This window comes from Piliocolobus tephrosceles, unplaced genomic scaffold (assembly GCF_002776525.5).
Source record: "Piliocolobus tephrosceles isolate RC106 unplaced genomic scaffold, ASM277652v3 unscaffolded_19, whole genome shotgun sequence".
Classification (NCBI taxonomy): domain Eukaryota; kingdom Metazoa; phylum Chordata; class Mammalia; order Primates; family Cercopithecidae; genus Piliocolobus; species Piliocolobus tephrosceles.
In genome coordinates this window covers 2173106-2189655 of record NW_022300975.1, presented here as the reverse complement: position 1 = coordinate 2189655, position 16550 = coordinate 2173106, and the positions used below count along the sequence as shown (strand labels likewise).

The 16550-nt window shown below is 37.4% G+C and overlaps 1 protein-coding gene across 1 annotated transcript in view; it reads right to left on the bottom strand.

Annotated features, from left to right (window-relative positions):
* LOC113225243 (MORC family CW-type zinc finger protein 1-like) overlaps positions 1-16550 on the bottom strand; it is a 172227-nt gene that overhangs the window by 21040 nt on the left and 134637 nt on the right. The window contains exons 22-24 of the mRNA XM_026456778.1: positions 13769-13838; positions 11617-11683; positions 5438-5590 (exon numbers count right to left, since the gene is read on the bottom strand). Of these exons, the coding sequence (XP_026312563.1) occupies positions 5438-5590; positions 11617-11683; positions 13769-13838 (290 nt within the window). The remainder of the gene's footprint in view (positions 1-5437; positions 5591-11616; positions 11684-13768; positions 13839-16550) is intronic.

Below are 16550 nucleotides of genomic sequence, written 5' to 3'. Positions count from 1 at the left end.
TCGCCAGGTTGCCCAGGCTGATCTCGAACTCCTGAGCTTAAGTGATCCACCCACCTCGGCCTCCCAAAGTTCTGGGATTACAGTTGTGAGCCACTGCACCCAGTCAATCCACCTATTCTTTATAAAGTACTAGAATTGTGCCAAACACTGCTATAATTTTCTATACATAATTTCATGCAATCTTTATGGAAACTCTTTGATTGAGGAATTATTCCTATTTTCTCTGATTTCCTGGCTATTAAAGATACCCCACCACCAGGCCCAAGTCAGTTCCCTGTACCCTCCTTCAATGTCTGTCTCCCTCCTGGACTCCCTGGTATTGAGCCTTTTACTCTCTTCTACATCAGATTGCTCCTAAATCACTTCTCCCTTGGAGATTCTGGCCTGTAAGACTGACTAGAGAGGAAGACAAATTACCCAGCAACTTGCAGTCTCTAAACACAAACACACAGGCCTTTCCCTTTTCCTGCAAATTTAATTCAGGAAAACAATTAGATTCTGTAAAAACCTATAGGATACCAAAAATCATAGACTTAGGGTCTGATTGTAGATGCTTAAGAACTCTTTAAAAATTACTTCAGTTTTATTGTCTTGAGTCCCTTTCTTTAATGATATTCTTCAGCAATACTCTTTTTGTTCTTGAGGATACATCTTATCCAACCTCTCTCTATCCTCAAACTTGAGATTTCCCCTAGAACAGACACAGTGAGCCATGAATCCATAAAGTACATTTCAACGTGGGCCAGGAGACACAAAGCACAAAATTCTAGGAATAAACCAGCATTCATTCACTAGGAGCCACTGCATCAAGTAGATGCATCTGGGGCAACTCCTGAACCAAGTGCTGCCATTTCAATAGGACTTCTGTCCCACTTAGGAAAAGGAACAGTCCTTCCCTTGAAGCATTTACTCAGAATTTTAACCCCAGAGTTGGTAATAAAATCAGAAATTTATTTTTGTTTAACATTGTCTTTCTTCTCAAGAATTCAAGAAATAAATATCCTAAAGATCTCCAAAGTTGTTACTTTCATCCAGAATCTTGGCTATGATGCCCATCTCAGCTGAATTTCTGTGGAATCCACATTCATATCTGCAAGTCTGAATCTGAAGTTTTTATAGAGTTCAATTAAGTGAGCTGAACCACTAAATCAACACTATCTCTATAAATCATGGCCAAGCTTCGAAAGGTTCCAGTTAAGGGCCATTTCCATTTTACTCCATAGTCAGATTCCTTTCTCAACAAAATAATTTTTACTAAGAAAAATCTTTGACTCATGATGATACAACTCTACTCTTTCTAAACATGGTAGACATGGGCAGGAGTCCATAGAGTTGCCTGGTCATCCAGCTTGTCTTTTTAAACAATAACCTAGTTAATTAGCTTAGTCCTGGCTAAGGAGAAGAGCAAGCCTCCTGCTGGAGGTTGACCAAAACTTTCTTCCTCAACTCAGTAAAAGACTAGTATGAAATGGAAATGGCACAGTTCTAATAGTGTTTTTTTGGCAGACCTCAACTGCTAGTATATGTATTTTCATGGCCTTTTCCTTTAACAACTGGCAGAAATGTTAAAAAGTGACTTTCTTTTTAAACTTATTTTTGGTATTTTAAAAATCGAAGATAACAAAAAGCATGTTTATATTTTTATAGAAATGAAATAAACGGAGTTTGCCTTATCAAGTTTACATACACAACAATAAACCAAAACAAGGCATTGCAGTTCAACAGTTAAGAGCAAGGACTGTGGGGTCAGATTGCCAGGAAGTCAAATCTAAGCTGTATCCACTTAAGTGTTATATAATGCTAGGCAAATTACTTAACCGCTACATGTCTCAGTTTTCTCATCTGTAAAATGGGGATAATAAAAGTGTCTATTTATAGGATTGTTGTAAGATGACTGAGCTATCATATGCAAAGCGCTTAGGACTATGCCCAGCATATAGTAAGTGCATAACAAATACGTATTGTTACTAATATTATTGCTATTATTATTATTGAAAGAGATTTGAAATGTAATACTACTCCAACATTTAGGATCATCTGATAAAATTTAATAGTCTGGAACCAGTTCAGCTTATTTACCACTAACTTAACTCAGTTGCACTCCAATATTTAAAAGTATTTTAACATCCAGTAATACTACTTACTACTTTTTACATGAATCCCTTTCAATTAAATTAAAAGTATTATTTAAATACATGCTGATATATGTTAGACATACTGTGGACAATTCAATCTGTTTTCAAAGATGTTACTTTATTTGGGAAGTCAACAAACGAATACACAAAAAGCAAGAAGTAATATAAGACAGGAAAATGCCTAACTGAGCAAAATTAGGTAATGAGTATGTACACTAAAAACTATACTTTTAATTAATTGTTAGCATTAATTACACAGAGATGGCCAGACACTACCTTGGCATTGTGGAAACGGATAAGGATGATGTCACGTCCAAAGTGACCCAAATGGAGGGAACACCCTTCACACTTAAAAGGTCTCTAACTACCACTCTTTTTATCATATGACAAGATAGGTAAATATGGTAAACAATTCTGAGTATTTCTTTATACTTTATATCCTTTACATTGTACACAGCGTGCCACATTCTTCATGCCTTGAAAAACTTAAAGTCTAGTAAATTCAAGAAATTACATGTGGACCAGATATAAAATAGCAAATACTACTACAAAAACAACAATAAGAAAAACAACAAAATACCTAACAAAGAAAACAAGAAATCTGTTATCACTGGTGAAATCTGAGAAAACACACTACAAGTTGCTGAAGGCAAAAGAGAAAACTGGTATGACAAGGAGCTCATTTTGTTTTAGTTAAAGCTGTGTTCTGTCCAAATCGTTTTCATCATTGAACATTTTTAATAAAATAATCACCACACAAAATTTAAGCTGACACAGAATAGAGCTGAGCTGATACATTAACACATTCAGCTTTCAGAGTGCTCAGCTGATAACAGCATGATGATTCTAAGCAGTAAAGAGTCTGCCTGTTCATTAGAGAGATAGTTTCTGGGAAATTTTAATTTTCTAGTGATGCCTAATGATAGAAGTGGATGCAATTTAAAGTCTTAGTACACTCAATCAGATTATCCCCTTTTTGATCACATGTAACTCACTAAAATAATAGAAATGTTACATTTAGACAAATAACAGAAATTAGTCAAGAAGAAAATCAGGAAAATAATGAATTTGAAAAAGAAAGTTGATCTACCTGAAAAAGAAATTTAAGTAGCTATGCATCCAAACTCTGCTGCAACACACTCGGACAGGTATCTATAGGTCTCCTAGTGTAAAGAGAGGGTATGTACTATATATGATTAAGAGCATGGGATTCCAAATCAGAAAGCCTTACCTTAAACCTCAGCCCCATCCTTCGTATTTATGTAATTGTCCATGAGACTTGTAATGTGTTAGTTCCTCTAAGCTTCAGTCTCCTCATCCATACACAATATTTAAAAATAACACCAATTTCATGAATTTGTGAGAATAGAAATTAATTTATAAAAAGTAAGTGGGTGGATGCCTGAAATATAAAGGTTCAAACCTGATAACTATTATTGTTTAGCTATTGTTATTATTATTTTTATGGAGACGGGGTCTTGCTATGTTGCCCAGGCTGGTCTCGAACTCCTTCTTTCAAGCAATCCTCCCACCTTGGCCTCCCAAAGTACTGGGATAACAGGCATGAGCCACGGTGCCTGGTGTGACAATTACTATTATTAAGAAGGCCTGGTTCACTTGTAGCAATGTCCAAATAATTGGATATGTAGTCATAGTCATATATTTTTAATGATATTCACATTTATTCAAATATAGACAGGCACATGCATATATAACTTACTGTATACTACTATGCTTTAGTGACCAACCAATAGGCCTGAATTTTAGGACCAGTAACACATCAGGATTCAAATTTATAGCAACCCACTTTCAAAGCTGAGGAACTTATATACTACTTCTAGAAAAATACAGGCAGAGGGTAGGAAACTAGTTAGAGAATCCCATTATTTAGGGATTATACTGTAAGCTACAGCAGTATAATACTGGCATCTGTCTAGATCATTGGATAAGTGGCCTTTTTCAACCTTATAATGCCTGAACCATGCTGAGGTCTGGCCTGCTTTTGTCCCATTTCCAGGCTAGTGGAAGACTGCCAAGCAGACAGAATGGGGTATTTGGTGGTCAGAACTTGGTGTTCTGGAATGTAGCAGTCTGTCTTCATTGCTCCATCAACAACTTGTCTCTGGATACCTAGTGTCAGTAGTGAAAATAGGTCCCTCTACAAAGTCCAAGGTGGGTCCATCCACATGTAACCAAGAGTGCTTCCTCCCTCCTGGGGCAGGACTGTTGTTAGGCATGAGACAGCAGGTGGGGCCTTCATGCCCATTGTCATAATCATAGCCCTGCAGCCCTGGATGCTGCTACAGAGACTTTCACCAAGCCCATGGCATCTGTAGAATTGGGTTCAAGTCTACTGGGGTTAGCAGTCTCCTCTTACAAACAGGACCACAGCCTGAGCTTTAGTAGAGGTTACAGTCCCTATGTAAGTGTTCTCCTCCATCTTTCTCTTTCTTCCTAACTGCTTCTACTGTTTGAGAACTCTCATCTTCAGGAAGATTATGTCAATCACTGATGAAAAAATCAAGCAGCTATCCTAAGGAAAAATACTATTCCAGGTAGGGCATGTGTTTCTCTTCCCTCGCCCAGAGCCTCTTACCCCACACAAGACCTTTAAAACCCAACAAACGTCTGTGGATCCCAACAACACCAATGAGGTACACTAATTTAGTGGTGCTACTGGCCCCACCTCCCACCCTCCCACATGGCACCTATTTTAGAGCACGCTTTGGTATACAGACTTCTTTGACTTGATTTTAAGGCCCCCATCTATTATCAGTCTCTATTTGGAAAAACCCTGAATCATGAACTTTTCCCTCTCCTTGTTTCCATCCTTTGAGAAATGAGACCCAGACATTTAAATTCCTCAAATAACGTGCCCACAAATGTTAACATTCTACACAGAACAAAACAAGCAAAACTCAATTTCCCTCACTAAGTTCAGTATCCAAAACTAAAACAAACAAACAAAAAACCCAGATTTTTTAAAAAGGCCATATAACGTCATAAGAGTCTTTTTTGGGGAAAAAAGAAAGAAAATTCAGTAAAAATTATTTATTACATTCAAGAGAAGACTAATGTCCACCATACTGCCAAACTATGTAACAACAGGCAGTTACCAGTTCTATTATAAGGGACATTTAACCCATAGTATATCTAAATATCATAGTTAGGAGAAAAGTCATAATGTCACTCTATTGAATTTATTCAGTATCATTAAAACTCAGTAGGGAAAACAAACAGGAGTTGTCACTCCTTAGAAAGTGAAACAAAGCATGTGGAAATATGTGAGTAAACATCTTTACCTTAATTTAGACTTCAGTTTTCTCACTGTTTCCTTGACAGGTGTGCTTTGAGACGACGATGGCGAAGAAGCAACTTTATCACCGCCACTCACGGAAACTCTGGCTGTGTGTTCAGAACTTAGATTCACATCTTCCATCGGCACATTGAGCAAGCTGAGGTTTATCATTTCAAAGTAGAAATCATGTTAGGTATTAACAATTTCAGAAACATTAATATACAAAAAGGAGTGAAATGTTCATATACAACAAATGAGAACAAGAACATACGTGTAATGCTAAAAATTGCCACCACTGTAGTTACATGAAACAAATTCTTAATTAGAAGAATTTATATTTATTCCAGTCACATATTTTTTCAAAGTTTTTAGGTAGTAACAACTAAATGGAATTGGTGATAATTTATTTTTAACAGTAGTCATATACCACTTGTCTGTCATTTGCTGAAAGAGACTTTTGAAACCTGTTAAACAACTACAGAATATTTTTTGTAAGCCTCATGGTAACCATACAGCAGAAATCTACAATGGATATACTTAAAAAGCAACAAATTAAAACATACTGTAACCAAGTAGCCCCATTTTTCTAAGAAAAAGAAAATGAGTTACTATTATTTTTTATTATTTCTTATTTTCTCTTTTCTCCATTTCCCCATTCCCCACTTCCTACATAGTCCTTTAGAAATGCAATTGAAACCTTTTACCTCCCCTTCACTAGAAACTCCCTAGAGGGCAAGTTCATCTAACTGTATGCTTAGAAGCTCCAGTGGAACTTCCAGCCACCAGGAGACTGCCTCCAGAGATAACAGTTGATTTACAATCTAAAGTCCCACTATGAAACTCTCTCCCACCTAGAAAGTTTTCAGCCACCTTTAAAACCTACTTCTGCCCATGAAATGCTAACTCTACTGCCCAGTAGATAAGGCACCAAGCTAGCATGGGGACCCACCCACCTGCTCACCTCCTCCCCTGAGGTACCATTCATGATAGGCCCCCTTTAAAAGTGTCCACTTTCTGCTCCAAAGGTGAAATGGTACCCTGAAGGCAGTAAGCCTGTACTTCTTCCCCTAAGCTAGTTTTGGAATAAAAAGTCACTTTCTTTACACCAGACCTAGCTTTTGTTAATTAGACTCTGCAAGCAGTGGGCAAGTGAACCTGTAATGTGGTTACAATACAGAAAAAAATCACTTAATTATGAATGCAAGAGACTTTTAAACTAAAGTTTATTTTAGCCTGAGAGAAAAGCACAGAAATCAAACCAAAAAAAGAACAAAGTCAGTTGAGAGAAATACTTAGTCATGACCTGGAAGAGGAAGAAGAATGTTCAGAGCTACTGGGGTGGAGTGAACAGGAAGCAAATGGAAAGAGATGAGATGAGAGAGGTCAGTGTTGGGATCACAGGGCATCGTGGGCATGGGGAGGGAACTAGAGTTTCTTTTAAGCAGAGTGGGCACTACCATTGGAAGTTTTCAGGCATGGGAACGAGGTGATCTGATGCAGGTTTTAAAAAGATACATGGCTGCAGCATGAAAAATAACTCACGGTAAAGATGTACAGTTTGTTGATGAGACTAAAGCTTTCAGTACCACAGGGAAACAAAAAGTACAAGAGTCTGGGGGCAGTACAACATGGGAAATGAAGCTGGGGAGGACAAATAGGGGTCAGATCATGAAGGGTTTTGTTTGTCAAGTAATAAAAAGATTTTTTTTTTTTTTGTAATCCTTTCATGCTGATGTCCATAAATTAAGATCACAGCTCCAGAGAGTTTTACATGTTTATAAGATGAGGATCTTTAAAATTGGATAACAGTTTATATCACACGGAATGTGCTTCTACTGTCAACAGCTCTTTGGCATTAATTATACTGTCTAACTTCAGCTGATTTTTTTGAGATTAAGAACATTACATAAACTAATGCTTAATTGCCTGTTAAAGAATACTTATACAACATCTGAATGCTCATTAGTTATAACCTCCTGTATGCTGACATTTTATTAAAGAAGTCTTTTTCTTGAACCATTTTAGGGATGTTAAAGATTCACTCATATTGGCGTTGAGGTTGAAGGGTAAAAAGTACTATACTAGAGCACAGGAGATTCCGCTCTAAACCTCTGTTTCTTGTTCTGTTGAATAATAATAGGGCCTACTTCATAGAGTTATACTGAGGATATACAAAGAATGTAGCTCAATGTTTAGTGTAAGTGCTCAGTAAATAATACCTATTATTGTTGTTATGATCATCTTTATCCTCACCATCATTCATAATGCATTGGTAAGTTTCTTCCATTAAGATTGTTTTTCCCTAGAAGAAAACCTAGGCAATACCATTCAGGACATAGGCATAGGCAAGGACTTCATGACTAAAACACCAAAAGCAATGGCAACAAAAGCCAAAATAGACAAATGGGATCTAATTAAACTAAAGAGCTTCTGCACAGCAAAAGAAACTACCATCAGAGTGAACAGGCAACCGATAGAATGGGAGAAAATTTTTGCAATCTATCCATCTGACAAAGGACTAATATCCAGAATCTACAAAGAACTTAAAACAAATGGCCGGGCGCGGTGGCTCAAGCCTGTAATCCCAGCACTTTGGGAGGCTGAGACGGGCGGATCACGAGGTCAGGAGATCGAGACCATCCTGGCTAACACGGTGAAACCCGTCTCTACCAAAAAATAAAAAAAACTAGCCAGGCGAGATGGCGGGCGCCTGTAGTCCCAGCTACTCGGGAGGCTGAGGCAGGAGAATGGCGTGAACCCGGGAGGCGGAGCTTGCAGTGAGCCGAGATCGCGCCACTGCACTCCAGTCTGGGCGACAGAGCGAGACTCCTCCATCTCAAAAAAAAAAAAAAATACAAAAAACTAGCTGGGCGAGGTGGCGGGCGCCTGTAGTCCCAGCTACTCCGGAGGCTGAGGCAGGAGAATGGCGTGAACCCGGGAGGCGGAGCTTGCAGTGAGCTGAGATCCGGCCACTGCACTCCAACCTGGGCGACAGCGAAACTCCGTCTCACAGAAGAAAAAAAAAAAAAAAAAAGTACAAGAAAAAAACAACCCATCAAAAAGTGGGCAAAGGATATGAACAGACACTTCTCAAAAGAAGACATTTATGCAGCCAACAGACACGTGAAAAGATGCTCATCATCACGGGTCCTCAGAGAAATGCAAATCAAAACCACAATGAGATACCATCTCACACCAGTTAGAATGGTGACCACTAAAAAGTCAGGAAACAGGTGCTGGAGAGGATGTGGAGAAATAGGAACGCTTTTACACTTTGGTGGGAGTGTAAACTAGTTCAACCATTGTGGAAGACAGTGTGGCAATACCTCAAGGATCTAGAACTAAAAATACCATTTGACCCAGCAATCCCATTATTGGGTACATACCCAAAGGATTATAAATCATGCTACTATAAAGATACATGTACACATATGCTTATTGTGTCACTATTCACAATACCAGAAACTTGGAACCAACCCAAATGTCCACCAATGATAGACTGGATTAAGAAAATGTGGCACACACATACCATGGAATACTATGCAACCATAAAAAAAGATGAGTTCATGTTCTTTGCAGGGACATGGATGAGGCTAGAAACCATCATTCTGAACAAACTGTCACAATGACAGAAAACCAAACACTACATGTTCTCACTCATAGGTGGGAAGTGAACAATGGGAACACACGTACACAGGGTGGGGAACATCACACACCGGGGCCTGTAGTGGGATTGGGAGGCAGCGGACGGACAGCATTAGGAGAAATACGTAATGTAAATGACAAGTTAATGGGTGCAGCAAACCAACATGGCACATGTATACCTATGTAACGAACCTGCACGTTGTGCACATGTACCTTAGAAGTTAAAGTATGAAAAAAAAAAAAAACCATCACCCAGATCAAGTTATGGGACATTTCACCCAAGAAGTCGTTAAAGCCCCTTTCCAGTCAATCCTCACCCCATTCCCACTCTGGCAATCACCATTCTGATTTCTATCTCCATGGATTATTTTTGATTCTTCTTGAAATTCACATAAAGGAATATACTGATTTTGATTTTTTTTAATTGCAAAAAAAGATTGCTTTTTGTGGATTGTTTCTAACATTCATATTGTGTTTACAAGTCAACAGTGATTACGAAAAAACCAACAATCTCATAAAGACCAAAAAGTATTACATGAAATAATATATACATGCATATACACACTCACATACACACAAATGTGTTTTAGTTTGTTTTTGGATGAATCTTAAATTGTAAAGCAAATTTTCATAAATAATTCTAAGTCAAAGTATCGGCCATGAGAAGGCCTGGCAACAGCACTGGGGGAAAAAATTACGTCACTTATTTAATCAACAAATATTATTGAGTGCCAAGTATGAGTCAGTGTCATTCTGGATATTAGAGACCCAGGGATAATAGCAAGACAGTCCCTACTCTCATGGAGTGCGTTGGCATCTAGTGAAAAATAGAGAAAATAAGCAAGCTACGATTAAAAAACGGTAAAAAGAAATAGGTGGTAAAGGAGATACTTTAAAATAGTAATATACTTTTTGAAAAAAATAAAACAGGATGATAAAAGTGTGACTTATCAGAAATGGGATGGGCTACTTTAGATGGAGTTGTCAGAGAAGATCTTTCAAAAGCTTAGAATTATGAAGAAGACAAGAAGGCCTATGTCCTTTAGGAGCCTGTATGCAATGGGAAGATAGAGATTCAAACAGATAACTTCATCTGACTGTGATCACTGCTCACCATTGCGTGTCAGAACACAGAATTTAACAAATAACTACTGAACGAATTACAATACAATCTCATCATTGCAACAGTGCCTCTGTGAATACCTGAGTTTGCTGAGGAGAGTCAAGAAGACCCTAAAGAAGGGAAAACTTGAACTAAGACTTAAATGAAAGGGTAACTGACACTGACATATGAGTTGCTGAGGCATTCAAGTAAAGGAAGTGGTACAGACAAAGGGATGAGATGTGATAAAACAGAACTACTAGTAATTTAGAACCTTTGGGAAGCAAAGTGGGGGCTAAAAGTAGAGGCAGTAGAGAAGAGGATTTGTGTCATGCTAAGGAGTTTGTAACTTGGCCGGGCCCGGTGGCTCAAGCCTGTAATCCCAGCACTCTGGGAGGCCGAGACGGGCGGATCACGAGGTCAGGAGATCGAGACCATCCTGGCTAACACGGTGAAACCCCGTCTCTACTAAAAAATACAAAAAACTAGCTGGCGAGGTGGCGGGCGCCTGTAGTCCCAGCTACTCGGGAGGCTGAGGCAGGAGAATGGCGTAAACCCGGGGGGGCGGAGCTTGCAGTGAGCTGAGATCCGGCCACTGCACTCCAGCCTGGGCGACAGAGCGAGATTCCGTCTCAAAAAAAAAGTAGTGGGGGCTGAAAAGGCTTTGGAGTAGAAGAGTAAGGTGATGAGGTCTGAGTGCTGGATTGACTCACTACCCTGTCAGCAAGTGCAGGGAAATAAAAGCCCCTCTCCGTTTTTTCTTGCTCTTAATTCAATGTGCTCCTATGCAAAGAGCACAGGATTTGGATTCAGAGAAACTGGGTCTGAACGCCTGGAAAGCAGCTTAGGTTTGTAACAGAGGATAAGGGTTTGCTTCCTTGAAAACATTCTTTTAATTCTATTGGATATCTAAAACATTCAGCTGATTTCATTTTAAAAGTGATAAAATTCTTCTGTCAAGAAATTTCTAGCATGCAATGATTATAATTACATGTATGTATGTAATGATTACATGTATGTATGTATAATCATGTATAATGTGTGTAATCATGTATAATGATTACATGTATGTATGACAATAAGATAATGAACCACAGGGGGAAAAAATCAGTTAATGATTTCATAATCATACCTTATATATGTGTGACATTTTCAGTTCTTTGACTACATTAAAGTAATTTGAATTGGTTACTTGCTGTGGGTAGGAAGTTAAGCCAGCTCCATTTCATTATTTCCAATTCTTCACGAAAGAAATGAAAACGTTTGGGGGAAAGGTGTATTGCTAATTCTTTCATGTCTCTGTTGTAAAATTTGGTTCCATTCTTGATTGCTTTTGTTGCTATTATTTTCTTTCTTCTTGTATTTAAACATTGATAATTACTTTTCGGCAGTATAATTGCACTCACTTGGAATTTGTATAATTGTAGTACACTCACCTTTTCCAGCTAGGTAATGAAGAGCTTCTTTTCATTGCTAGAACATCATTGCACAGCTCCTGTTTTTCTTCAAAAGAACATAGACAAACAATCGCATTTGGATGATCACACAATAAACTGAACCAAAAGAAATGTTAGCGGTTCATTACCTACCTCTGTATAATATGGATTTGTATTCAAACGTCCATTTATAAAACTGTACCAATTGTAAGAAGATTTATAATATGTTCTTATGGTAGTTTATAATGTTTCAAAATAAAGTTTATGTAGTACAGACAGTTATCCTAGAGACTCTGTAACTTTTTTTGGTAATTTTAAAATTTTTTACCAGAGCCTGGAGCACTGATCAGAACTTTTGATTCCCTGCTTTCGCCAGCCTCTACCAAGACAACCATCTTCCCCCTAATATCCCACTCTCTCCTATTTGGGGTTCAGGTTCAAAGACATTCTGACAGATTCCAATACAAAATGTGTCTCCAGTAGGAAGGTGAACTTTAAAGCAGGAAGAGACCTAGAGTCATTTAGTTAGTCTCCTCATTCAGAGGACCTCAGAATTATAGGTTCACAGAGTTTGGTGATTTATTTCCAGTTCACAGCAAAGCAGAAATTCTATGATCCACTTGGATTGTTCTAAGAGTGTCTTGGGGACAGTATAAGCAATGAGTCAATGTGTCCTTCTTCCATGTAGAAGTCTTTATTATAACTGTTTAGATATCTTGTTACACTAAGTAAACCTTTACCAACAAGTTTAGGGTTATTGAAGGCTAAGTAGCAGAGGACATCAACAAGCAAAGTTCTAGATGGTGGGTAAATGGCTGAGGATCTGCCTGACCCTTTTAAGGAAAAAGGATGAATGGACAGATGTTTTCCAACCATGCTGCAGGCACCATTGGTTTTACTCACTGACTTGCAATGCAAAGTGAAAAATTTTAACCCAACAGCTAACTAATAGAAAATAATAGTCATTTGAAAACATTTCACAATTTGTTCCTGCCAAACCTAGGAAGAGTATTTAAATTTAACTATTAATTTTAGGATAAAATTACATTAGCAATTTTTCTAGTACAATTTGGAAATCCAACAGAACCATACTTGAAGGCACAGTAGTAGTTTGAACTGTCTATAAAAGATTGGCTTTAAAATTAAGACACCCTTACAAAAGAAATCCTGATGGTGGAATTGCAAATTATTGTAATTAAGATGAAAAAGAAAAAGTGTGATTTCTTAGGGACCTCACTAATGGGCTAAAACATAAAGTTGTGAATGAATAGCTGATTACGTTACCTAAGCAACAAAGTATGAAGGAAGGAAAAACATGCCACCAAAAGAAAACATAAAACCATGGCATGGAGTGATAAAAAAAAGGATTGGGAATGATGAAACCAAATGAGCTGAGACTAAGATCTTTGAAAGTTATTTCAAAATAAGACAAAGACAACGAAAATAATGGATGTGCTTCTCGGGTCCAATGGTATAATATCAAAATAAAAAGATAATGGCGTAATAATATTATAATGCATAACAAAAGAATTACAATAATAACAATGAACACTAAGAAAATAAAACATTTTGAATCCAGTTTGTTTTCAGCTTCTCTATCCAGGAAATTATTACTGGATTGAATATTATAAGATGGCAACTTCATGCCTTAAATAAGTTCAAGTCTTTTACCTGAGACACATTACATCGCCTGGACATGAAGAAACTATTTAATAAACGTGTTTGCTGAACTACTTTTAGGGACCTCAGAAGAATCACGAAAAGCAAAAAGTTACTAAAAGATGAAAACACGGGAACTGTCATCATCATAATTTTCAAAACAGATTTTGAAAAGTATTGACCTGATTTCCATCCTAATCAACATTAGAATGAGAATTCAAGACAGAGAGTGGCATAAGTCTATGGAAATTTCAGGCAGCGTGGCAGTGCTGGGGACACTATCCTCAGTCAGAAACTGTCTCTCTGCCGCGCCAAAACACACAATGTTGGCAGCTCACCCTCTCTCTACTCCTGTCACTTCTAGAACAACAAACTTAATTTTTTAAAATCCAAGTTGCTGACAAACTTCTGATCTATATATTAGGCTGTCAAACCATATTGAAAGCGTCTCAAACATTATAATACATATATGAGCTGATTTTTTTTTTTTTACCTTGGTTTATAAGAGGAATTTCCTTTTTTTCTTGTTTCAGTGAAGCATCAGTGTTGCTTTTATCTGAAACCTGAAAAACAAGCTCTTTATTTAAAATGGTACAGAAACATAGGACATATTACACAACTGATAAAAGACCTTGAAAAGCAGTGTCCCCAGCAGAAAAGAGATCAAAATGTTAGCAGCAGTAAAGCTATGCACTTATTATAAAGGGAACAAATGGTACATGTACAAAACAATAATGGTATAAATCTCAAGGATGATTGTATTATCATAGTTATTATTTACTCATTTGATTTCTTTAAAGGGATTTTTGTATTTCTACTAATATTTGTGCAGGTATTTAAAAAATTGATATTACACATGGATTAACAATGTCTACAACAAATGGGTCAAGTCTTTGATTCACCAGAAACAACCATTGAGCCTCTATTGTTTTGAAGAAGCTTAGGGTACCTCTGGTTGCTGCAAAGCAGACAGAGCAGGAATTCAGCATCTGTGCAATGAAAACTTTGGAGAGTTTGGGGCTGGGGCCTGTAGTTCCAAAGCATAATAGATAAGGAGATGGGGATGGGGAGTTGACCTGGAATACTGGGGGATGGGATATCTCATCTTCTGACAGAATCCCAGGCAAGTTGCCTGAAGGGGCTGCAGAGTCTTAGCGTGTTGACTGCTGGAGTCAGGAGGGTTACTGGCACCTGGAGAGAGAGGATGGGTATGTGTTCGTGTGCGATTGGGAGGCTGAGAGGGTGGCAGTGGATAGGGGATATTTGAGGGATGGAGTGCACCATTCATAAGCCAGGTCTATGATCACTTTGGGAATTCTGTTAAGATTCATTTTATAAGGCTCACATAAAGCTGACTTACACTTTGGGAATATACCTTAGATGAGAGACAGAGAAAGAGAGAATGTGTCTGTTTATGCCTTCGGGAAAAGACAACCAGAATGCTCCCTCTATGTATTTTGTATATATGTGAGAAGGTAGAGGAACAGGCAGTTATGAAAGAAAGAAAATGAAGAAAGCAAGCAGAAGGCAAAAGCTCATGTCTGCTCCTTGTTCTGAAGACCCCTGAACACACACTGATACGCACACAACCATGTCCCCATCTGTTACCTCATGTAAGATAGGGAGCTGTCAGTTTTTTTCAAGTTTGTTCATTGTGGATATATCTTTCATCTTTCATGCCCCCTCCAACCTGCTAAACAAATGTGGTCTAGAGAGGATGTCAACTCGCTTTTTTTCCCCCTCCCAGGAAACAAAGGAGTATTTTTACAGAGTATTCTGGAAACTGTGCTCTCGTAGGAAGCAGGTTAAATGGGCACACACGTAGCCTAGCAACAAAATAACTGTGTAGCTGTCTATCATTGCCATTTCCCATTTCACCTAAATCAAGAGCAAGAAAAGCCTTATGGATAAGGGGAAAAGAAATAAGACTACTTATAAGCTACTTTTGTCTATTTCAAAAAATTTTGTACTTAAACTGTAAATAAGTGACTGTCCCAGGAAGTAATCAAAATGCATATTTTTTAAAGATTCATTTTGCAAAAAATCTTGAAAGTGACCTTAAAGTGTATGTTTTATTTACTTCTGATTAATTTAAAGTTTTTTTCTGATGCGCTGATATATAAGGAAAATCTACATGATATTAAGTGTCTCCAACTTTGGACTAAAGATTTTTCGGACCAGTTTATAAGCAGTATAGACTATTATCAACAATAGCTAATAGGAACCACAAGATAGGCTTATGAGAGGAACTATTTAATGCCTTTCGTTATAAGCACTTTGTTATAATCCAAGATGATTATATCAAAACGTAGATTATATCAAAACGTGTTAATTTTCTTGGTAACTTTCTTTTATGATGAAATCAGACAAGATGAAAGTATCCAAGGTTAACAAAAATGACAGCACTCCCAGAAAAGAAATTTTGTTGTTGGTGTTATTAACAGAGCCTCATGAAATTAATTATGTTTGTATTCTATTGTTTAGTTCTCTGCTTTGAGTTCTGAAGGGCTGTTTTTTCTAGGATCAGATATGCCCTTTTACCCCAAAAATGTTACTTGTACAAAGCTCTGCCATCTCTATAACATGAAAAATTTCTTTTCCTTTGTTGTATTATCTTTATTCTAATGTTTAAAAGATTTTTGGATAAATGATTTAAAGCCTACAGTATTTTCTTTGAAATAACATTGCGTAAATCTGATTTTATAGGATGCTGCCTTCTATTACAATATAGTTGAGAGTCTGGATTTTTTCAAGATGAGACAAGAAAACACACAGCTGTTTTTTCAATTACATTACTTGTATATTTGATCTTACTTACAAAGGTCTTTCATTTACATTAATTGGTTTCCTTATAGAAACGTTCCTCAGTCACTTAGGCTTAACTGTGTCTCATATTCTGAAGCTGGAGGAAATCTTTTGCCTGAGATTTTTACCTATATCATGAAATAGACAACACCTCACACAAAGTAAGTGAGATTATAGTTAAGTCTTAACATAGAGTTTAAGACATCTTAATTAAAATTCATGTTAACAATGAGCAGGGTGGGATTTGTCAGTTCTCCAAGGGATGCAATGGATCAACATAATACCGCATGCTCAACTTTGTAATGTATCTACTTAAGAAGATAAATACATCATAAATAAGTCAGAGGACAAAAAGAACATACCACAGGCAGCTGTGCAACACCTATTTAATTTCATTGCTGTTAAGGAAACTTAAAAACTGGGTAATATCACTTTATCTGATTTCTTTACTTCTACTCCTTTACCCCTCC